At 52.1% G+C, this 23,423-nt stretch overlaps 1 protein-coding gene across 1 annotated transcript in view; it reads left to right on the top strand.

Annotated features, from left to right (window-relative positions):
• The window catches only part of TMEM181 (transmembrane protein 181), a 37,538-nt gene that overhangs the window by 12,350 nt on the left and 1,765 nt on the right, over positions 1 to 23,423 (top strand). The window contains exons 2-15 of the mRNA XM_081093685.1: positions 4,586 to 4,689; positions 6,723 to 6,778; positions 8,744 to 8,834; positions 10,309 to 10,430; positions 12,329 to 12,439; positions 14,880 to 14,960; positions 16,471 to 16,570; positions 17,014 to 17,144; positions 17,471 to 17,562; positions 18,410 to 18,467; positions 20,397 to 20,499; positions 21,016 to 21,067; positions 21,851 to 21,933; positions 22,763 to 22,852. Coding sequence (XP_080949811.1) covers positions 4,586 to 4,689; positions 6,723 to 6,778; positions 8,744 to 8,834; positions 10,309 to 10,430; positions 12,329 to 12,439; positions 14,880 to 14,960; positions 16,471 to 16,570; positions 17,014 to 17,144; positions 17,471 to 17,562; positions 18,410 to 18,467; positions 20,397 to 20,499; positions 21,016 to 21,067; positions 21,851 to 21,933; positions 22,763 to 22,852 — 1,274 coding nt within the window. The remainder of the gene's footprint in view (positions 1 to 4,585; positions 4,690 to 6,722; positions 6,779 to 8,743; positions 8,835 to 10,308; positions 10,431 to 12,328; positions 12,440 to 14,879; positions 14,961 to 16,470; positions 16,571 to 17,013; positions 17,145 to 17,470; positions 17,563 to 18,409; positions 18,468 to 20,396; positions 20,500 to 21,015; positions 21,068 to 21,850; positions 21,934 to 22,762; positions 22,853 to 23,423) is intronic.

Raw genomic sequence — 23,423 nt, forward strand, 5'->3', positions numbered from 1 at the left:
ACAGAAGAAATTATTTGTACACAGAGTACAAGAAGAAATAAAATGGGAGGGGACCGAGAATGAAAGCCCCTTTCCACTGCCCAGATTCTAATGTTTAATTCTTAAGTGGGAGCTCCGTAAGACAGGATAAAATGAGTAACTAGAAAACGCCGGCCTCCTGGCCCTGCTGCGTGCCGGTTGTCCCCTGGCGTTTGTGAAAGGCAGGGCTTGGGTGCTGGTGTGCCCTCCTGTCTCCCCACAGAGCCCAAGGACCAACCTGGAGGTGTTTTCTCGCATCCTCTGCTCACCCAAGCTCTCTCCATTTGTGGTCATTCTGCTGCAGGCCCATGCGGAGGCTCACGGCGTGCTCGCCTGCCCACTTCTTAGTGCTGTTTGATGAACGCTTAAGGGCTCGCGTGGGAGGGAGAAGTGCTTAGAGGGAACACTAATGTTGGCTCTGGGGCACTCAGCCATCCTCCTGGGCCCTGGCTGTCCGGCTGCAGGAGAGGGAGGGGGCACGTGTGGCAGGGTATGTGGCCTGGAGGGCTGCTTGCTGGGGAAGGCACGTGCTTGGAGCTGTAGTGGCCAGACCACCGGCACAGAGGGCAAAGGCCAGAGCCCTCAAAACATTAAAAGACAACATTGGGAGAAAAAAGTTAAACTTTGCAGTTCAGTGGTTGATAATCGATCATAGCAGGGAAAATAATAGAACGTAGGAGAGCAGAGTAAAACCAGGGAAGAGGGCATTGAATGCCTGCCGTTCATAAGGCACAGTTTTGGGCCCCAAGAGCCACAGGGAGCTCCCCGTTGGAGAGGCGTGAAAGCGTGTGAACAGTTGTCACCCAAGATGGAATCTAGCCACGGGTGGGTGCCCCTTCCTGCAGCCCAGGAGCCATTTGCTCTCCCAGTGGTGGGAGGTGGGACCTCGGCTGGGCTGGGAAGGGTGGGTGGGTGCGGGCTGGAGGGAGGGGTGGTGACGGGTGGTTGGTGCCTGCCTCACGTTCCAGAAGGGCAGCTCCAGGGGCCTTCAACCAGGGGGTTCCTATGCCTGTGTGACTTAGTAGCTTGAGTTTCATTTTAGTTTTGTTTTATTGTCTGGGTGTGTGTATCAATAGGAAGCATTTGATGCTAATAGGATATGTCATGAAAAGTGGCTTACACGACAGGGGTATCCAGGAATTGGGCCGGGCACCTCTGGGGTTGACTGGGTGGTTTCTGCCTCTGGGCTCTCCACTCCCCTGCATGCAGTGTGGCTGCAGCCACTCCGGCAGCGCCCAGTACACAAGTACACAGTCAGGTCCAGGAGGCGAGGAGGCTTCTGTGCCCTCCAGCTCTGCACTGGGAGGGGAGCCTTTTCTTGCAGCGCCTGGTCGATTTCCTGCAGGGTCTGAGCCCTGGAGGGGATGAAGGCTGGGGAGGCGGGAGTCTGGCACTTTCAGCCTCTGTGATGGGAGGCTGGTCTCACTGGCAGGGGACCGGGTGGAGGGAGGGGCAGAGAGTGGCCCTGGACAAACAGCAGGTGGTGCTTCTGTCCTGCCCCAAAGAAAACACCGTCCTCTCTGTGGCTCCTGTTCCTTCTTTAGAAGGAAGTGGCATGGTTGTGGGAGGTCTTGTCCAAAGGAATAAACACCCGTAAACATGTAACAGACATGTCAGGTCCACGAAAGGCTTGGCTGTCACTCTGGGTGGCCGGGAAGTCACTGGACAGTTTTGAACTGAGAACGAACACCTCCGGCTGTCCCTGGCGTGGCTGGGCAGAGAGCAGAGTGTGGGTGCTAAGGGTGGAAGCAGAGACCCGTGGAAGGTGGCAAGGCCAGGCCGGAGGAGGGAGGAGGGCCGAGTCTCGCTGTGCTTCAAAGGCCTTGATGCCCTGAGATGAAAAGTTGGAATCACGGTGTGGACCTGTCACTTGTCTGGAGTAGGCAGTGTCCTTGAGGTATCAGTCCTGCTGCTTCAAAGCGTTCAGACAAGCGTGGGGAGGAGAACCATGGCCGGGGGCATTGTCACGTGGAATTGTGCTGTGGTGCTGTCCCTGGCCCAGGACACCCAGCCCTCCCAGAGTGAGAGTGCCTGGCCAGGGTTCCTGCCTGTCAGCGGGTGGCGGTGCCGGCAGCATTTTCTCAAGCAGGGGCTTTTTTTTTTTTGCTTTCTCTGTTTTTTTCTGAGTTGGGTGATGCTTGATTTTCTAATATTTCTAATTTTCTGAACCAGGAAACTTTCTAATAAAGTCACTTTAAGTGGAAGCTTTAAGGAAGGGAAATGATAGACGGTGACAGAGCCCTTGGGAGCTCTCGGGAAACACCCGGTGGGCTGTTCGCTGCGGGGCGTGGCTGTGCTGCCATCCCTTCCTTAGGTCTCTTCCTCATCCCTCCTCACCTGCTGAATAACTGCTTCTAAAATCATCATTGATGTGTTTTAAAAATCACAATTTAAGCTGCACCGTCCTACTCTGTGTTTCTCTGCTGCCAAGTGCACTCTGTGCTTCCTCGTCTGCTGGGAGCCTAGCCCTCGGAACCTGGGCCCCGTGGGGGGCAGGTCACCTGAGAGCCGCAGAATGGGGTGCCATGCGTGACCTTGTATAATTTTTTAAACAACTGTGGGTTTACAGAGAGCGGCCAGGACAGTGTGGAGTGTCTGTACACCCTTCTCCCCGCTCCCCTCATGCACTCACCACAACCCAGGGCTCAGCGCTTGCAGTGCTGTCAGCTCCTGGCCGCATCCCCCAGCGTCTCCTCCCTTTAGCGCTGTGAGGAAGGCTCCAGCGTGAAGCGCCCGTGCAGCTCCCCGACCTCTCCCCTCTGCAGAGTGTAGGCATGTGTTTAGCACCTGGGGGAGCAGACAAGGGACAAAGGAGACCTGCTCTCCCCCAGCCCGCATTCCACAGGCTCTCCCGGGGGCACTCAGGGAGTGGGGTCCCTCAGCCCTTTCTCAGGGATCGGCAGTTACTGCCAGGGCCAGAACTGTGACATCTTGGGCAAGTGTCCCGCTGTCTCTCGGCCTCAGTTTCCCATATACAAGCCAAAGGGGTTGGGCTTCCTCCCTGAGGCACTTTCTGGCTCTAATATTTTAGGGCTTTCAGGTCTCATAATCTCTGGGTCCAAAATCTAATGGGCTCAGGCCACTGAATCCACTAGTTGTCTCTTCTCACTCACAGCAGGGTTGCGTGTGGCTCAGCCTTTGGACCCAGGTCCTAAAGGAAAAGATCGAGGCACTGATTCCTTTATTTCTTCTCTGTGACACTGGTCTGCACAGTCACTGGCCCAAAGGCCTGGCAGGTCCCGCTGGAGAGAGCTGACCTGGGTCAGCAAAGCCACGTCAGAGCCGTGGTGGCTGTGGGCCCCACCTTTGCCTTGGAATATGCTCCAGCTGATTTCCGGCTGAGGAGCTGGAATCTTGGCCTTGTAGGGGGAGGGTGTGTGTACACAGTGTCACGTGAGCCTCGCACCACAAAAGCAAATAACCTTATTCTCTGCTGGTGGTTTAAGCTGTCCCTCCCCCTCCCGGAGGTGTGTGTTTTACCTGTCTGTGAGGCGTGAGAAATTGCCTCAGCTCCTGAGACCAGGAAATGCTAGAGGAGTAAAAAGCAAAGCACCCCTCTCCCCCAAGTCCGCACCCCCACCCCCCAAATCCGCACCCCCATCCCGCTCTCCTCTCTTTGGGTTTATGGGTCTCCTCTTCAGGTCCCAGGGGCGGGGTCAGCCACTCTCCATATGGGGTTGATTGGAACAGCCTGGCACACTGGCGTTTACGTGGTGTCTGGGACTGCACTGTTTGGAGACCAGGTGGCTTGCCAAACCTCAGACCTGTCTTCTGGTCCTTTACAGACTTGCCTTGTTTGCCCGCCGCTGATGGAAGGAGTTCTAAAAGAGAAGTGACACTTAACCCCTCCACCATTGTCTCCTGACCAAGGGACAAAGTAGGGGTGACGAGGAGGGCACCTGAGAGGGTTAGTGTTAGGGGTAGGGTTCCATATTGGTGTTAAAGCACAGAAAACTGCAGGCAGCTCAGCTCGCTCAGTGCATCAAAACCAGACCCCATAGCGAAGGTCAGGCGGAGCTTCACCACCATGGGTGACGCCAGTGAGGGTCTCAGACCGTGAGGAACCTTGGATAGGAAACAAAACGGGTTGGCGGGAAGACAGATAGGGAAGGTGATGCCGGTGGCACCTGCGTTCCCAGTCTCGCTGGGTTGTGACAGCTGACAGTTAAAGCTGCGTGTTTGCGTGTGAGTGACTTGGGGGCTCCCCCACTTGGACTGTACTCTGGCAGCTGGAGACGGGATGTGTGTAGAGGGGTCTGGCCACCCATGTGGAGTGGCAGAATGTGCCCTGAATGGGCATGGGTGCCAGAGCACATTGTCCTGCCCGAGGAGTGGGGCTCGGCTGGCGCTGTGCCGACCAGCATGGCCCGGCCTCTTCTCGGAGGGCTTCACCCCTAGCAGAGTGGAACGTCACCCGGCCCTGAGGTCATGGAGACTGCTTTGTCAGGTGGGTCGCCTGGGTTCAGAGTAGGTCCGATTGTGAGGTGAGGGCTTGCAGGTAAGGAGGGCCTCCTGCGGTCCGCGCGGCTCCCTGCCTGCCCCCCACCCACTGGCTTCTGCTCCGCAGGCTGGCGCCCATGCGGCTGTACACGCTCTCCAAGCGCCACTTCGTGCTCGTGTTTGTCGTCTTCTTCGTCTGTTTTGGCCTGACTGTCTTCATCGGGATCAGCGGTAGGTGCAGGTTTTGATCATTTTATCCTGTACAGTTACCTTGGTGCCCCCCCCCCACCCCCCCCGCTGTATCTACCTGCTCTCACCCATCAAGGCCTGTCATGGGGGGGAAGCCCATTTCTCTCTGCACCCACTGGGTGGAGGGGTGACCCTGGTCCTGCCCCACACAGCAGCCAGGGCCTGAGTTCAGCGTGCAGCCCTGGGTGGCCTTGACCATGTACCTTTTGTTGGGAAGTCCAACATTTCTGGAGAGTCTTGTGTGCCAAGATCCCGCCTGGGCGCTGGGGAACCCAGAGCTTGCTGGCTGGCGTGGGAGGCAGGCCATGGTGCAGCGAGTGGTGGGGAGGGCGTGAGATGCTGGCAGCATGAGGCTGCTCTGATGATGCCCCGAGCTCTTGGCAGGAGGGAGCCTGTAGATGGCTTTGGCCTTGAGCTCAGGGCCGCCGGGTGCCTTGCTGTTTGACGGGGGAGAGAAATGGGTTTCTGGTCCCCAGCTTTCCATCTCTGAGAAAGGGGTTGGATGGGACCACTTCAAAGGCAATTTCGAAGCTAAAATCGGCAAAAGACAGGTTTCTTAACCTAAACTGAGTCTTGGGTCGGTGAATGGACTGAGGAAGCTGGGCAGAGAGGGTGATTATTTCAGTGCCGTTTGCCTGCTGCTGCTGAAGATGATGGTGGCAATGGCAACTGTAGCCAATCTTGTTTTCCTCTTCTTTTGAATCCTCCCCCAGGACACTTTTCCCATTGATTTCTAGAGAGAGTGGAAGGGAGAGTGAGAGACAGACAGAAACTCCAATGTGAGAGAGACACATCGATTGGTTGCCTCCCACGCGACCCCAACCAGGGCCAGGAGCCTGCAACCAAGGTATGTGCCCTTGACTGGAATCCAGCCCGGGACCCTTTAGTCCTCAGGCTGACGCTCTATCCACTGAGCCAAACCCGCTAGGGCCTGTGGTTTTAATTTGCAACTCTCTGACAATCAGTGATTGGAGCATCTTTTCATATGTCTCTTGGCCATCAGTATATCCGCTTTGGAGAAGTATCTTTTTAGGTCCTTTGCCCATTTTTTTTAATTGGATTTTTTGTCTTCCTGGTGTTGCATTGTGTAAGTTTATTATACATTTTGGAAATTAACCCCTTATCAGATGTATCATTGGCAGATATGTTTTCCTAAACAGTTGGTTCCCTTTTTCTGTTGATGGTGTCTTTGCTGTGCAAAAGCGTTTTAGTTTGATGTGGTCCCGTTTGTTCATTTTTTCCTTTGTTTTCCTTGCCCTAGGAGATGTATCGGTAAAAATATTGCTATGTGAGATGTCTGAGATTTTATTGTCTGTGTTTTCTTCTTGGATTTTTATGGTTTCACAACTTACATTTAAGTCTCTGATCCATTTTTGAGTACTTTTATGTATGGTGTAAGCTGGTGGTCTAGTTTCATTTTTTTGCATGTGCCTGTCCAATTTTTCCAACACCATTTATTGAAGAGACTTGATCACTTCTTTTAAGGCCAAAGTCCTAAAAAATTACAGTGTAAGAGTTTGTGAAGGTTGCATATCTGTTATTTCAGGAAAAGCTTTGAGTATATATTAGCAAGTGTGCTTTTTTATATTCTCTACTGAATATTTTTGGAAGACTGGATTAATTGGATGAATAGGCAGATGTCTTAATTTTTTGGCAAAATGTTTATGCTTTATAGAATAGGTAGATGCTGCCTGTGTCATGAGTGTTTTCTTGGTTCTGCAGTGCAGAGAGCCCTCATTGAGGGCATGGGAGAGGTTTCTGCATGGACAGAAAGCCTCGGGAACGATGTACCTTGTGTGACGATCATGGGGTTCACCTGCACCAGGAGGTCACCATGCAGTGGAGTGGATGTTGTGTGTCTGTGTGTTTTACATATATGTGCAACCTCTGATGACAGACCAGGCAAATAAGATCACCGCCATATAATGCATGTCTTTCTTGGCATTTGACAAAAGTCAATAAATTAATTATCAGTGTGGGATATAACCTGCTTTTTTCCTTCTGTTCCACTTTAGGACCCAAAGTGATCCAGACTTCTGAAGCTCATTTTTCACTAAATAATAGCAAAAAGGTAAGACTGGGTCTCTGAGTGGCAGGCGATGGGGCACATAAGCATCCAGGTCACTAGCAGTGGCCCACCCTGTCCTGCAGGTTGCTTCTCAGCTAACACTGTCAGTGGCTGGCCTCTGGGTCCTCATTTGACAAAATGATTTTTTCTGCTATAATAAATGCCTCAGTGCGGGACAGGCTGGTGGTGTTAACACTTAGAGAGCAGCAGTTCATTTCCAAAGGCTGGTAACTCGTCCTGGCTCCTCATGTCTGCAAGTCTTCCTATTTGCCCAATAAAACGTGGTCTCCGTGCTCGGTTTCCAGCAGTAACAGTTCTTTCTAGTGATTGGCATTCTTTGCATGAACTCAGGTTAAATGAAATATCCTTTTTTCTTTTCTTTTTTAAATTTTCCTCAGTTCTTTGCCATCTTTAGAGAAAAACAAAAGTCCTTCCAATTGGAGAATTTTGGTATCTATACTAATAAAAGGGTAATATGCTAATTAGACCGGGAGACCTTCTGGACAAAGCCATTGTGGCAGGGCCGAGGCAGAGGCGATTAGGGGCAATCAGGCAGTTGGGGGCGATCAGGCTGGCAGGCAGAGTGGTTAGAGGCTATCAGGCAGGCAGGCAGGCAGGTGAGCGGTTAGGAGCCAGCAGTCCCGGATTGCAAGAGGGATGTCCAACTACAGTCAGACATCCTCCGAGGGGTCCCGGATTGGAGAGGGTGCAGGCTGGGCTGAGGAACATCCCCCCGCCACACACACAAATTTCGTGTACCAGGCACTAGTTCTTTAATAAATACTAACTTGTGAGAGCCCAAATAACTAAACACTTTTATTTTTCTGTGTATCAAATGAAATCTTTATCTGTAAACTGAACACACTTGTCTTGCATTCTCATTACACCGTAACATCTGATTGACCCCAATATTAACTTGTCTGTTCTTCAAGCTCCCTGCTACGGGTCCACTCTTAACAGTTTTCAAAAAGTCAAAAGGAGAAAATATCCTAAAATTTATACCTTTTAATTTTCCTATTTGCTACTGCTGGCTTGAAAGAGTCTCCTATGTAGCCTGTTTCTTCGCATTTCCCTGTTTTCTTTAACTCTTAGACTGAGCACCTGATTTGAAGAGGCACAGCCATGAGGTTCCTGATTATAGTTTGGCCTTTTAAATTTTCTGTCTTAAGATGTCAGTCTTTTTTTGACACTGAAAATAGCAGCCGTCTCACAGGGCTGACTTGCTTCCGAAGGACCATCTCACTTCTGAAAGATGACCGATTACCCTCCAAGAGATCTCATCACGTAGGTGGCTTTTGGGCACAGCTCTGGTCAGGGTTTTATGGAGACCTGCCAGAGCATGAAGACACAGAAGGCACATGCTCACTCTCAGAGACAGTGCATGCAAACAGTGCTTTTCTTCGGAGCTGGGGGTGGTGGGGGGAGCAGCTTTCTCCGTAGCCGCTGCTGTAGACACCGGCACTGGGTTTTCCGCAGACGCCGCAGAAGTATCATTGCCAATGGAGTCCCCTCTAATTTTCCTCCCCCAGGGTGTTAAGACTCCTCTAAAGCTGAGAATCACAGATGTCAGACAGCGACATGTCTGGTATATTGATATTAAATCAAGATTCTTAGGAACATCCGTCTTTGGTACCCTTATTATCTTATCATATGTCGCATCACATGCACTTTAACTTTCTCCGAGATGGCCTTTTCTTGGTATGGGTATTGTGCTGAGGCTGCGGGTGGTGGGAACGCCTGCCTGGAGGTGTTCGTGAGAGACAGATGTAACTTGTAGCAGAGTTAGGCCTTTCTTTTTATGGAGGGTGGGATTTCACTCCTGTTGTCAAGGAAACCGTGCTGATTCTGGTCCAGCACCAGTGCTCAGCCCTCATGGCTGGATATCAGTTTTGGATGTTAAGGTGAGGTATTTGGTAGCTGCAATGGAAAGGTCACATGGGTTACTTAACTTTTTTCTTTTTCCCTCAGTTGAAGCCAATTCACATACGTTCAAATCCACTGTCTACATACAATCAGCAACTGTGGCTGACATGTGTTGTTGAGTTGAATCAATCAAAAGGTATGAAGCCTGACCTTTGGTCTGATTTTTCTTTGTACAAAGCACCATATTGTAAAAGTTGAAAGAGCTTTCTGATCTTTTAAAGTGTTTTCAAAGGTGGATTACAAGGATGGCCTTTATTCTTTATAATAGCAACAAATTGGAAGCCCCTTAAGTGTCCTCGGTGTCCTCCACACCAAGTTATGCAGCCCCCGGGGAGGGCAGGTCACCCCCGGGGAGGGTCAGTGACCCCTCGGGAGTGCTGGTCAGCTCAGCTGGGTGGCTGCACAGTGAAGGAGCTGCTACTGCAGCCTTTTGGGTGGGGTTCTGGGGAAAATGAAGTCCCAAAGCCCCAAGGCAGTGGGTCTGCCCCCCCAGGGACACTTGGCAGTGTCTGGAGACATTGTGACATTTTGATTGTCACAACTCTGGAGAAGGGGCACTATTGGTGTCCAGTGGGTAGAGATCAGGGCTGCTGTTGAACACCTACAAAGCACAGGCCAGCTCCTCACAGCAAAGGATCTTCGGCCTCACAGTGTCAGCGGTGCCAAGGCTGGAAGGTCTGCCCAGAGCACCTCCAGGCCCAGGGCATTGGCTCCTTCACGGCGATGGCACTAGTTGGGGCCGTCCGGGAGAACTGAGGCGGGGCCACCACGCGAGCTCAGTCAGTGTTCTGTGGTTCACGCGAGGGGCTTTGGTTGAGAAGGAACTTAAAAAAAACCTTGAAAATTCATATTAGGAAAAAATCAACTCCTTTTCTTGTAACATTTTAAGAAGATAAATTTGATATCCTTGTGTATTTGTATGTCTAGAAAATGGGATGATGGGCATGTACATGTTAACTTGGTTCTCTCTAGGTGGGATTATAGTGTATAATGCCATCGTCATAGTTTTTCTAAAAAATATTTTTATTGATTTCAGAGAGGAAGGGAGAAGAAGAGAGAGTTAGAAACATCAATGATGAGAGAGAATCATTGATTGGCTGCCTCCTGCATGCCCCACACTGGGGATCGAGCCCACAACCCAGACATGTGCCCTGGGCGGGAATCGAACCTGGGACCCTTCAGTCCGCAGGCTGATGCTCTATCCACTGAGCCAACCCAGCTAGGGCCATCATAGTTTTTTGTTCTCTGATTCTTTAAAACAATGAGCATGAAATCAGAAAAATTATATAATCAGAAAAAATAAATCTATTTTTATGTTTGTATAAAGTTAAATTAAAAAATTATGTGGGATAGAAAAGTAATTCATTAGCTGTGAACTATTCATGAAATGAAGCTAATGGATCTGAAACAGGCCTTGGTATGGGCCCTGGGAAAGGGGTTGCACGTAGAGCTAATAGGAAGGCTTTACGTTGCTGGTGAGCCAGAGGTTCTCGAAGATGCTGAGGCCTAGGTGGGTGAGACCCTCCTGGCTTGTCACAGAGCCAGGCAGGCATGTTTGTCGATGTGAGTGTCTGACGTGGTCCCTGACACTGAGTTTCTTTCTTTTGTAGAAATGTCTACTCAGAAAAGCTTTCTCATGACCGTTAAAGTGGATGGCGTAGCTCGAGATGGAACCACCATGTTCATTCATAACAAAGTTCACAATCGGACAAGGACCCTCTCGTGTAGAGAGGTGAGCATTCCCCGGTCCGTGATTACTCATCATGCCACACCATCCAGACTTGCTTTCTTAAGTAAAAAAGCTCATACCAGTGAGAGTATGGAAAAACCATCTACCTTTATATACTGATACCCTTATAAATGCTTATTAAAATACACACACATGCCTGCACACACATGCACAAACACACACATGTACACAAACCCACTCACATGCACGCACATACCCTGAGTATATGTGGTACCTGCCTTTGCTGTTGTGTAACTTGCTGCCTGGTGTGTCTGTGGACCGTTGCTGGGAAGAGCAGCCTGTTGTTGAGCAGGTACCCCAGGTGCAGAGTGTGCCTGTGGGATGGGAAACGCGGTGGCCCAAAGTGGGGAAGGAGCCGCACCCTTGGTTTTGTCAGCACCGAATTCTGTCAGTCAGAGGAGTCAGACCAGGTCCCTGTGAGTGAGGAGGCGACGTCAGGACGGCGTGGTGGCATGGAAAGCGTGAGGTGCACCAAGACGAGCGTGTGCTTGAATCTAGAGCAGCGGTTCTCAACCTGTGGGTCGCGACCCCTTTGGGGGTCAAACGACCCTTTCACAGGGGTCGCCTAAGACCATCGGAAAACACACATATAATTACATATTGTTTTTGTGATTAATCACTAGGCTTTAATTATGTTCAATTTGTCACAATGAAATTGGGGGTCACCACAACATGAGGAGCTGTGTTAAAGGGTCGCGGCGTTAGGAAGGTTGAGAACCACTGGTCTAGAGTTAGGAGAGCGGTTTTCCTGCTGGGCTTCGTGCCAGGTGCTCTCGGACGGCACCTCCTCCAGTCCTCCCTGCGGGCCCACGGGGCAGGATCTGTTACCAGAGCCCATTTTATGTCAGAAGAACCGAGGCTCAGAGAGGTCAAAGCACGGACCAGAGCGACACGGGCGCTGAGGAAAGGGGCCAGGATTTCAGTAGGAGCTGTTACTGCAGCCTTTTCAGTGAGGTTCTGGGGAAAATGATGCTCTGTCATCCCGAAGACTGTGCCCTCAGTACGCATGCACACGCCTGGTGGGTAGCCCCGGGACACTCGGCCTGCTCATCCTGGCCGGGAGTATGCAGGTAGGGGAGCCCCTGCTCAGTGGCAGTGATCACTCTCTGTTGGTGCCTCTAAACAGTGCTTCTCAACCTTCCTAATGCCGCGACCCTTTAATACAGTTCCTCATGTGGTGGTGACCCCCAGCCATAAAATTATTTTCATTGCTACTTCATAACTGTAATTTTGCTACTGTTATGAATTGTAATGTAAATATCTGATATGCAGGATGTATTTTCATTGTTACAAATTGAACATAATTAAAGCATAGTGATTAATAACAAAAACAATATGTAATTATATATGTGTTTTCCGATGGTCTTAGGCAACCCCTGTGAAAGAGTCGTTCGACCCCCAAAGGGGTCGCGACCCACAGGTTGAGAACCGCTGCTCTAGGAGATCCTGAGATGGTCAGAACCACGTCCTGAAGGGGCTGGGTCATTGGGGGCAATAGCAGAAGTGGGCCGAGGAGGAAAGTGAGGCTGAGGGGTCTGATGGGCTGTGTGTTAGCTTACACTCCCCTGTGCACGAGTGTGTTTGTGGGAATGTCCGGGTTGTGTTACACTGAACTTTTTTATGCAGGTGCAGATGATGAGTCATTTAAAGTAGAGTCTAAGGACTGTAAATCATTTTTGTTTCCAAAAATACCCATTTGGGTCTTTCTTTCTAAGAACTGTTGTTGGCTGGCATCTGAATTTTTCTGGGCTTCTGGCGAGTTCCCTGGAGATGATCCGTTGTGATCATCTGTTGTTGAAATGTGTTACTTCATGGGTCACTGGGTGGGAGAGTGAGGCTTGCTTGCTTTAAAGACACAGCTCTTCCCTTTTCGTGTGCAGACGTGTGCAGAAATCATCGTGGCGCACCTGGGCTACCTGAACTACACGCAGTACACGGTGACCGTGGGCTTTGAGGACCTCGATCTGCCCCTCAAGGAAGTGAACTTCACAGTAAGTGGCCAGCTGAGGCAGAGGCTCCTGGGCTCCCTCGTTTCTCGCCCATTCTTCTGCTGAGTGGCTGAAAGAACACGGCACTGAAGTTATGTTATTTTAGATTGTGAAAGACATGTACAGTTTTAAAAAGTTACAAGAAAACCACAAATTTATTTAAAGAATTTTTTAGTTTTCACTATACATAGTTATTACAATACAAGGTGGGGCAAAAGTAGACTTACTGATGTTCGTATGGAAAATAATACAATAATTAATAAATATTAATTATTAACACATTGTATGCGGGAAACGTGTTTACACGTTTTACGTATTTATACGTTCTACCAGTGTAGTAGAGCGCGGGACACGTATTAATAGGTTTTTTTATAGACTAGCGGTAGAATGTGGGTAACATATTAATACGTAAACTAAAGTTATTGTAATTTTACTGAACGTTGTCATTTGCGCAAAAAATTAGCAAAAGTGGCCCGCGCCACCTGTTAGCGCGCGATAAAAACTACCCGCAAACAATGTGTTAATAAGTGAAACCATCTGGCATGTGCCTGACCGGGAATTGAATTGTGACCTCCTGGTTCGTAGGTCGACACTCAACCCCCGGAGCTACAGCAGCCGGGCTCCTGGAGGCAGTTTACTGGTTAATGTTTTAAGCTTAATTTCTTGGTGCCTGCACAAGATTTGACATTGTGTTTGCTGATATGCGGTCAGAGTTGGTGCTCAACAATGCTGACCGGAGGAACTGGACCAAAACCTGTAGGCTTTAATTAGGGAGAAGTGACCAGGCCATGAAGTCAGCCTTGTTCCACGTGTCCCTTCACAGAATGACAGGGTGAGCCAGGAAAGGACCTGTGGCTCTTCAGACGTCAGAGTAAAGGTCTGCAGCCTGAGTGTTTGCTGGGATTTTACTCTGTTTATTTCCTTTTACTTATTTCCTTTTTAGTTTCATTGCCTCGTGTCCAGTGTCTTCAGTAGTATGTGTGTCTGTGTGTACCTTTCAGGGTGTCAGGCAAGTGAGTTAAATCTAGTGTCGAAGACTCTCTGCTCTGAAGTGGGTTTTAAACGCCTTAGATGACTTTAATTCAGTGCGTTGCGTGTGGGCTCTGTGGCCCAGTGCCATGCTCTGGACCTGCTGGTGAACTGGCCGTGGCTGAGGCTGGGTGGGCTGCCTCCTGCCCACGTCAGCACGTGGTGCCTGTGTCCGTGGCTCAGCTCCCTGCACACCTGGCGGGAGTGAGATGAACTTACGGCTGACTCCACGGTACTTACTTGGTTTGAGATGCATATTTTTATGTTTCATTGAGTCTTTTATAGAACATCCTACTCACATCCTACCTACTCACAGTTTACATCTTTTTAAAAATCTGTTTCTTGCCGAAACCGGTTTGGCTCAGTGGATAGAGCGTCGGCCTGCGGACTGAGAGGTCCCATGTTCGATTCCGGTCAAGGGCATGTGCCTGGGTTGCGGGCATATCCCCAGTGGGAGATGTGCAGGAGGCAGCTGATCGATGATTCTCTCTCATCGATGTTTCTAACTCTCTATCTCTCTCCCTTCCTCTCTGTAAAAAATCAATAAAATATATTAAAAAAAAAATCTGTTTCTTTTCGTGGAAAGCTGGTGTTCTCTACTAAAGAGATTGACAGTGTTGTTTTTTATGTGAGATTTAAAAGCCAAATGCTCTTATTATGATTTTAGACTAATTTATCTGCCAGGTTCATCATTAGTATAACACTAATGAAAAACTATTTTCAGATGTAGGTCATTAATATTTTCAAAGTCTGTGTTCTTTGATATTAAAAGAAAATGTAATGTGTTAAAATTTTAGAACATGTAAGAAAGTAGAAGGAAAGAGAACATTTTAAATTACCTAACAGTCTCATACCTAGAGATTATTATTTTATTTATTTATTTATTTATTTTAAATCCTCACCTAAGGATGTTTTGCCATTGAGTTTTAGAGAGAGTGGAAGGGAGGGGGAAAGACAGAGAGAGAGAAACATTGATGTGAGAGAGACATATCGATGGTTGCCTTCCTCATGCGCCTCAATGGGCTGGGGACCAAGCCTGAAACTGAGAGGCACATGCCCTTGACCGGAATTGAACCTGTGACCCTTCAGTCCTCGAATGACGCTCTATCCACTGAGCCAAACCAGCTAGGGCTACAGATAACTATTATTAATAATCTGGTGTACTTCCTTTTTTGTGTTTTATTTTAATTTTATTTTTCAACTACAGCCGACATTGAGTGTTATTCTGTGTTAGCTTCAGGTGTACATCATAGAGGGTAGACACATACTTCACAGAGTGGTCTCCCTGACATTTCCAGTCCATCCTCGCCCACGTTCACAGTCATTACTGTGTGTGGCTGCATTCCCTACGCTGTGGGGTACTTCCTTTCAGATGCATTTTTCCTCAAACATTTTCCCCCACTTTCCATTTTAGTGGAAGACTTATAACCCCGCATTTTCCCAGATGGAAATTTGGTTCCGGTTCGCCTTTGTGGTGCTCACCTTCATTGTCACTGTAAGTACCGCTCACCTGACAGCCAGGCCAGGTTCTGACAAGAGCAGAGTCAGTGTGTGAATTTGGTCATCCAGGTGCAGACCCCACGGGCAGTTTCTCTGAGCTGAGACCGTGCCTCGGGCCTGACACACTGTACGCGCCGCATGTCTGCTCGGGCGCGCAGGGCAGGCGGTGATGCGGTCTCTGTGGCAGGGACGTCCGTGTCGGAACACTAATCCCGGGCGCTGACTTGCAGGCAGACCCGCATCCGTCGCACTGACCAGTGCCACTCCCCGTGCGGCAGGAAGGCACCGGTTTGCGTGGCTTCTCAGTGCAGGCGCAGCCATTCCTGGCTTTCACGTGTGGAAAATTGTACCACACCTTTCCGTCCTGGGCTTTTCGGGAGTGAGGCCCAAATGAGCCGGTTTGGAGGTGCAGGCTTTGGGCTGGTTTGGGATCTGAGCTCAGTGTCCACAGCACAGTGTGACTTCGGGGGAAATGCCTACCCTTCGCACACCGGCGACCCCCCGGCGGCCGGCCAGTGGGGTGAGGTGGGTGGATGGAGCAGGACGTGTGCCTCACGCAGTGACCGCGCCGTCTGCAGGGCGGCATCGTGCCCCTTGGCTGCCGGCCCTGTGCTGGCAGAGCATGTGACTTGGGGAGCTTTGCGGTGGTGTCCACCCCAAGTGCCACCCAGGAACACTTGGTGCTTTGCAGACGAGGTGCGTACAGCAGGACACAGCTCGTGGGGGGACGTGAGGCGAGTGCCAGGCGACAGTGGCTGGGGCCTGGGTGTGGCCGGAGGGCGGGACCCAGCCACTCAGATATGCAGAGCAGGGGATTGTGGTCTCAGGCCATGCCCAGGGCTTCCTTCGTGACTGACTGCAGGAACCACCACTTATAGTTGGTCAGTCAGAAACCCTTGCTGTTTCTGGAAGCAGCTCTGGTACCTGGGATTCTGCTGCACAGTCTGGGCCCAGAGAACAGGCCCAAGAGAAAAGGCCTGGGCCTGACAGACAGACTGGAGGACATGCCCGTCGGCCAGGAGCCCACATTGCGAGAATGTGATTGGCTTGTATGACATTGTAGGAAACACAAAACAAAAATACCCCAGGCCCTACCTCACACACACACTGCATGATGTGTAAAGCAGGTCAAAGAGGCTTCTCCCACAGGCCACTGCACCTTCGTTGGGGGTTTTGAAGATATAAACTCATCCTCTGACCTCAGGCGTAGGCCTGGTTCCCTTGGCTTTTCCTCTGGGAGCCCAGTGCCATCTGTCGTGTTGCCTTGCGTGGAGCATGTGGCCTGTGCCCGGGGAGCTCTCTGTGTGGCTCCGTTCCCCTCCTGCCCATCTGATCTGGGCCCCTTGCAGCAGTTCCCATCTCGTCACAGTTGTCACTGGTGGTCTCAGTAGTGAGTTCAACAAGAGCTGACTGCGAGCTCTTGGCTGGACCGGGACCGTGGATCTGGGAGATGGCGGTGCTCAGCGGGAGCAAGCACGCAGTGACGAGGCCGCTTCCGTTGGCAGTGCCTGTTCGCACATTCCCTCCGCAAGTTCTCCATGAGGGACTGGGGCATGGAGCACAAGTGGATGTCCATTCTCCTGCCTCTGCTGCTCCTTTACAACGGTAGGTGCGCTTTTATTCCGGGCTTTCCCCGTAGAATGGAGGGCTGGGAGGCATCGGCGAGGTGGGCTGGTCTGTCCCCCTAAGTGGGGGGAGGGAGTCAGGGGGGGATGCCTCGAAGGCACAGGCAGCAGCGCCCCCAGCATGTGAAGGATGCCGTAAGGATTCGCAAGATGCTGGAGCTTTCACAAATGAGTGACTGCAGCTCGGATGGGCTGCAGACAGCCTCCTTGGGACTTGGCTGAAGGCTGCGAGCCCTGCCGTCTGTTCCTCTTCCCTTGCCCAGAGCTGCCCCTGGGGATTCCCGGGCCTGCGGGAGGCGCGGGTGGCGGAGCAGACGGCGTTCTGTAACCATCACAGGGCCCATCTGCTCGTTGGCTTGTAGGTTTTTTGAAAAACAAAACGGCCTTTAGTGTACCCCCTTCTATCCCTGCCTCTGCTTGCAGACCCGTTCTTCCCCCTCTCCTTCCTGGTGAACAGCTGGGCGCTGGGGACGCTGGACGACCTCTTCCAGTCCCTGTTCCTGTGTGCCTTGCTGCTCTTCTGGCTGTGTGTGTACCACGGGATCCGGGTGCAGGTGAGCCGCCGCCCTAGCACTGCCGGGGGCCAGGACTCTGCCCATGCCTGCCTGCCTCTGGTGGTCATCCCTGCCCGCTTCCGTAGGTCATCCCTGCCGGCCGCTGGTGGTCATCCCTGCCGGCCTCCGGCGGTCATTCCTGCCGGCCGCTGGTGGTCATCCCCGGATGAACTTGGCCTTGCGGGCCTATCTCCAGCCTTGCAGTCAAGAGAAGCATGCACCCATGCAGAAATGGTCTCAGTGTGTGCGACCCAGTGCACCCTCTTAGGGTTAGTGGTTTGCTGAATTACTAACTTCTCTATTTCTTACTCTTTTTTGCTTTTTAGGGAGAAAGGAAGTGTTTAACCTTCTATTTGCCTAAATTCTGCATTGTCGGACTCCTGTGGTTGGCTTCGGTCACACTAGGAATATGGCAGACGTGAGTATTTTTATAATGCGTGAAACTTGTCCTGGACAGCAGCTGGCATGTGGATGGATCTGAAGTCTGACTGTGTGCTGTGCAGCATCCGGAAAGGAATCTGTCACCCAGAGTCTCAAGACAGTAGGGCGACTTGACCTGAGGATTCCATTTTGCTAGAATGGCATGTGGAGAGATCCACGATTCTTCTAACCTGGGATGGGAAAGGGAAGAGGCGTGTCCTTCTGGAGTCCTCCTCCAGAGAGGCCAAGGCGTCATCTGTAGGCGTGGCGCTCAGGTCGTGCCTGGCTCACCACGCCCACCAGGTGTCTTAGCTGCTCCTTTGGCTGCAACCTGAAAACTTCCCATGTTTCTAAGTATTTCTGTGCTTCTGTAGAATTGTACCACTGCAGAAGCCTGTGGGTTTTCTGCAGAAACTAGTTCCATTTTGGCACCTGGCACATGAGACTTCATAGCTCACACTTTCTCCCCTCCCTCTCCCTGCCCGCCTGTCATTCCAGCAACCCGGTTTCACTTTCCAGTGATGCAGGGAGTTTACAGTTATTTTACTTTTGTGTGGTCTCATCTGCTTCCTGGTGCCCATTTATCACTGAAAGGTACCTGGAAACAGCTCTTAAAATTGCAGGAGTAATAATAGTATAGGGGTTTTCGAAACGAAAAACACTCCAACTTTCCCATGGTGATACTGTGGACAGTTATGCTAGCAGCATCATATGCATTGCCAACATGAGAGTTAGGAGTCCTCAGAAATTAGGATTACTTTTTCAAAAGCCTTCATCTAAGTGAAAGTATAAAAATAAAAAGTGAACTAATTATTAATCTATGGTTTCTTATAACATATTTTTAGAGTTAATGAATTGCATGATCCAATGTACCAGTATCGTGTTGACACAGGAAATTTTCAGGTAAGGATTGTTAATAAAGCCTGCGGATTTTTTTTAAATGCCATTTTTTTAAAAATGACTGAATTTTGTAATTTAAATTGTGCTGTTGACACAAATTTGCTAACTGGCTATTTGGGAAGGACTATAGGAAATTCATGTGGAAAATTTTGAAAAATGTGCTTGAGTAGTCTGAAAAATAACTCTTTAAAAGCTATGCTGTTACTCCCGGTCCTTGGCTTATGGCTGAAGCTCCAGGGCCAGAAAGTGTCCGACTGTAGGGACACCGTGGGACAACTAAGGAAATGTTTTGTTCATTTGTTCTCTCATGCGGGCGGTTTCCAGCGGGAGAGTGGCGGCAGGGCCCGGAGCACGGGGCCCGGCTCCAGGAGGCGCCATCCTGAGATCGTGTCCTCTTCGAACCAGGGCCCACGCATTTTCACTTTCACGGTCAGCCTGAGTGGTGTCCTCTCAGCTCCAGGCGCTGGCGCCCTCTAAGAGTCTCCGAGTCGTGTGTCCCAGGGGCACGGAGCCGAAGCTGACCTTGGGTGGCATTAGCTTGTCTCTGGGCGCACTCCCTTCAGAGCTTCCTGTGGAGCCGTAACGCCGGGGCTCTTTGTGGAGTGGCCGCAGAGAAAGAGGGCAGTTTAGTGGGTAATGCCGTGGGAAAGGTGGCAAACCTGTGTGGAGACTCGAAGGAACGAGTGAGTGTCTGATTCTTCACTGGAACCCAGTGGGGGTGCCAGTGGCCTTTCCCATCAATAATGGATCAGTGTGAGGAGTTCTGAAGGTCACTGAATGGAAGCCTTACGAACAGCATGCCATGGCCTTTGCCCTCGAGGACAGGTGACCTTGTGAGGGAGAAAAGCACAGAAGTAGAGACCGGACTGCTGAGGGTTCAGTGCCCACCTGTGGACGGTGGGCCCCAGGGTCGAGGGTGGTGGCATCTTTGCTTTGTCCTTTTTCTGCCATTGAATCAGCCTTCGGACACGTTAGTAACATGGGGAGAGCAGCACCTTGAGCTGGAGTGGGGAGGCGTTCTGGGCCAGGGAAGCCACTGCTCCCGGGTCACGTGGGGACGGCCGTGCCCAGCAGGGAGACGGCGTCAGGCAGGCTCCTGTTACCAAGGAAACACTGGTCAGACTTCCAGGAAGCTGAGTAGCTCCAGACCCACGACCGATCTCGTGGAATCCCTTTATGTTACGGACAAGAAAATGAAGCCCAGACGAAAGTCACAGTTCTGACGAAGGCAGAGCAGCCCCCTGGCCTCCCAACTGGCAGGCCTTTGATGTGGGGGGGCGGGGGGGCTGGCCCTGAGAGGAAAGGGCAGGGATGCCGGGGGGTGGGGGCTGGGGGGAGGCTTAGAGCTGGAGGAGCAGCAGCACCACCCACCCTGCGGAGCCAGGCCTCACCGCCTGCCTCCCCACCGCAGCTTCTAACCTCAAAACAAAGTGTTCTTGTTTTTCCTGCAACAAAACTACAGAATTGTGGATTAGACCTAACGTCCTCTAGACGACTTCCTTCCGCCCCATTTCACAGATAAGAAACCCAGGTCCAGAGAGGTGAGAGTTGCCTGAGGGATTCTGTCTGTCTTTGACACGTGCCATGACCTTTGTAGGCAGGGCAGGCAGCCAGGCCTCCATCGGAGGGCGGAAGTAGGACCGCTGACATCTGCTGAGCGCCGCTGCGTCCAGGCCTGTGTGTGCGGGGCTTGCCGCGTGGAAGGGAAGGAGACTGGGTTCTCCCTCAGCTGGTCAGCAAGGGCTGGGTCCTCGTGGGGCCACTGTGCTCAGAGAGGGCGAGGCTGAGCCTGGACAGGGACAGTCGGCGCGGCGGGAGCGCTTCTGTTCTGTTGTGGGGCGACCTTCAGGGCTCCGGGTCCTTTCCTCCTGCGGTTGGAAGGCGAAGCCGCAGGACCTGCTCCTACTCCAGTGCCGTGTTGTTGCGTTCCAGGGAATGAAGGTTTTCTTCATGGTGGTGGCTGCTGTCTATGTCCTATACCTTTTGTTCCTGGTCGTGCGGGCCTGCTCGGAGCTGCGACACATGCCTTACGTAGGTGAGCGCCACTTCACAAGTGCCCAGTGCGAGGCGGTCAGGGAGGAGTGGCTGGAGGCCACCAGGCAAGTGACCTGGAGGGGGAAGATCCAGAGGGTCCCTGGGAGCCAGACGGCTGAATGGGTCCCTCTGGGCCATGGGGACGGAGCCTTGGCCAGCGCTGGGGGAGGCCTGTGGGCTGGAAGCGAGCTGGGCCCTGGAAGAGCGTGGGTTGGAGCTGCCTGGATCCTTCCAGCAGGCACCTTGCGGAGGGCCCGGCTGGGGCGGTTTCTTAGTCCTTGAGTCGGGAAGTCACCGATCTCGTGGGGTCCTTTCCCTGATCTGTCACAACAAGTCATGTGGCCATGGCCTCGCCGGGGCCTGCCTTCTGGCGCCAGCATTCCTCCTGGCTTGGCACTAGCAGGTTTCAGATCAGAGGGAAGAGGGCTCTTGTGCAGGGCTTTGCTTTATTTCCAGGCGAGACGGAAGTGGAATGTACTTCCAGGGGGTTTCATGGGGGTGTTCCTTTCTTTTTCAGATCTCAGGTTAAAATTTTTGACTGCGTTGACTTTTGTAGTGCTTGTCATTAGGTAAGAAAACTTTATTTCTCAAAGAAGCAAACTGCATGTTAATCTTCCTCTTGTGGCGTCTTTTCTCCCCTGTGACGGTTCACGGCATCCTCCCGTCAGATGTGCTCTGCAGCTCAGAGCACTGGCCCCTTGGAGGGTCTGAGGCCACAGGCGAAGGGACCTGATTTACACTTTCGTTAACAATTGTCCGGCTGGGCTGCTTGTGGAGAATGGAGCCCACGGAGGGGAGGGAAGGGAAGGGGAGGGGGAAGGCAGGCGAGGGGCGGAGGATCGGGGTGCTTCGGGGCAGAGCCTGGCTGTGGGCTCACCTTAGCAGAACCTCTGTTGCCACTTGTCGGGGCAGGTGTCTGACAGGGAATCGCTGCCCAGGGATGTGATTGTGGAGGAGCGGACGTTCCTCGGGGAGCCGGTGGTTAGATGATCTTGAAAACATGAACCCACAGGGGCTGCCCTCCCAGGGGCTCAGTCACTCACCCACCCTGCTCAGATGCGGGTGAGTGCACCTGCTCAAACATGAACTCCAGGGAGTGAGAGGAGGAGGGGATGTGCTGAAGGTGACCTCCAAGGCCCTGATTCAAGACCGTGCCATGGCCAACGTCAGGCTTAGCTGACTGTCCCAGCAGCTGGCCCCTGCACCTGAGGCCGCACCCTCGCGGCAGGGGACAAGTTTCCATGCAGAAACAGTCGTGATGAGACTGTATGTTAATGGGGCGAATACAACAACTTACACGAAGCTAGTGCTGTTTCTTCCTATATCTTACATACTTCCCTCCTTTTTTCCAGCATCATCATCCTTTACTTACGGTTCGGAGCACAAGTATTACAAGACAATTTTGTAGCTGAGCTGTCAACTCACTACCAGCATTATATCCTTTTCCTCGGGCTCAGTGCTTCTAGACGGAGTGGTTAGCAGTCAGGTCTCTGAGCACCACAAAGAGGCAGGTCACCTTCTGGGCCTGTACTGCCTGGGGCGCCTGGGGTCCCGCTCCGTCTGCAAAGAGGTGTGCCCGCCTGGCCCTGCAGATCAGGCTCGCAGGGTGGTCAGCCCCAGTCACCAGGTGGATTCAAGCCCGGGACCCAGTGTCTGTGGCCACTCCTGGCCTCTCTCACCACCACCCAGAGGCCTCCAGCTGCAGTCCGTGTGGTTGGTAATGAGGACAGTTTGAACCTGTCTCCAGGGAGGGCTTGTAACCTGTGAGGCCTCCTTGCGTTCCTGTGTGGGTGCCCACGGCCACGCCTCCGCAGGGAGCTGTCAGGTGCGTGACAGGCTAGGTGTGTTTCCCACTCGATATTTGTGACTGAATTTCACACTACGCTTTTATCAGCTTCTCAAAGCGTCTGTCATCCAGAAAAGGGGTAAGAATGACTGCTTTGAGGGCCCGTTTCCACCTCTTCATTTCATTCTTGATTCACCCGTGTGGCCTTCCCGCCCTTCCCTGGGTCACGGGTCCTGCCTCCTCGGAGGTTCCGGGGGGTAACCTGTTCCTTGCAGGTAACCTTGCAAGGTTGCTGTAACCTCTGGCCATGGGCTTGTCCTGTGGTGGCCACTGTCTAGGTTAGGGGGCCCGGGTACTGGCGGTTAGTGGCAGAAAGGGCTGGTGGGTAAGGAGCAGACAGACTGACAGCACAGACCCGGCCCGACCGCCACCCGATGTGGAGCGTTCCAGGTCTGCTCGCTTCCCTTGACGGTGCCACCAGCTGAGTTCTTATCTTTCTATGGCTTGTTGAACTTTTACCTCTACACGCTCGCCTTCGTGTACTCTCCATCGAAGACCGCCCTATACGGTAAGCCGCCGGGTCAGACGCTGGAAGTTCAGGGCCCATCTCCCGGCTTTCCCTCCTTCCCTAGCAGAGAGAGAGGAGGTCCCTTTAAGTGTGAGCTCTGCGACTCGGAACACAGCAGCTGTGTGTGGTCAAGCACAAGGTGAAAAGCGTGTGTGAGGTCCCAGCACGAGCGTCCTGTCCGCCTGCCACAGGCCATAGTCTGTTGAATGCTAGTGCCATGACCCCCAGGAGAGAGTCACATTGTACAGCCCTCCTCCCGGGAAGCAGAGCCAAGGGCAGCCGGCCATGGGAGTGGACAGGACGAGAGCTTTCTGGAACCAGGGCAGGGCCTAGCATGTCAGGACCACTCCTGACTCATATCCCGTGAGTTCTCAAAGCATCTCCGTGAAGAGGCTTGTCTGAGCTTCACGGCAGCTGTAGAGAAAGGTGCCGCTGGGCCCGTTTGCTGCAGGCCCAGGGCCGGAGAGGAGGGCAGGCGGTCCTCCTGCTCCCTGTGCACGTAGGGCAGCGGTTCTCAGCCTGGGCTGCCATTAGAGTCACCTGGGGATCTTTAAAATCCTGCTTTCTGGGC

This window comes from Myotis nattereri (assembly GCF_964212035.1).
Source record: "Myotis nattereri genome assembly, chromosome: 6".
Lineage (NCBI taxonomy): Eukaryota > Metazoa > Chordata > Mammalia > Chiroptera > Vespertilionidae > Myotis > Myotis nattereri.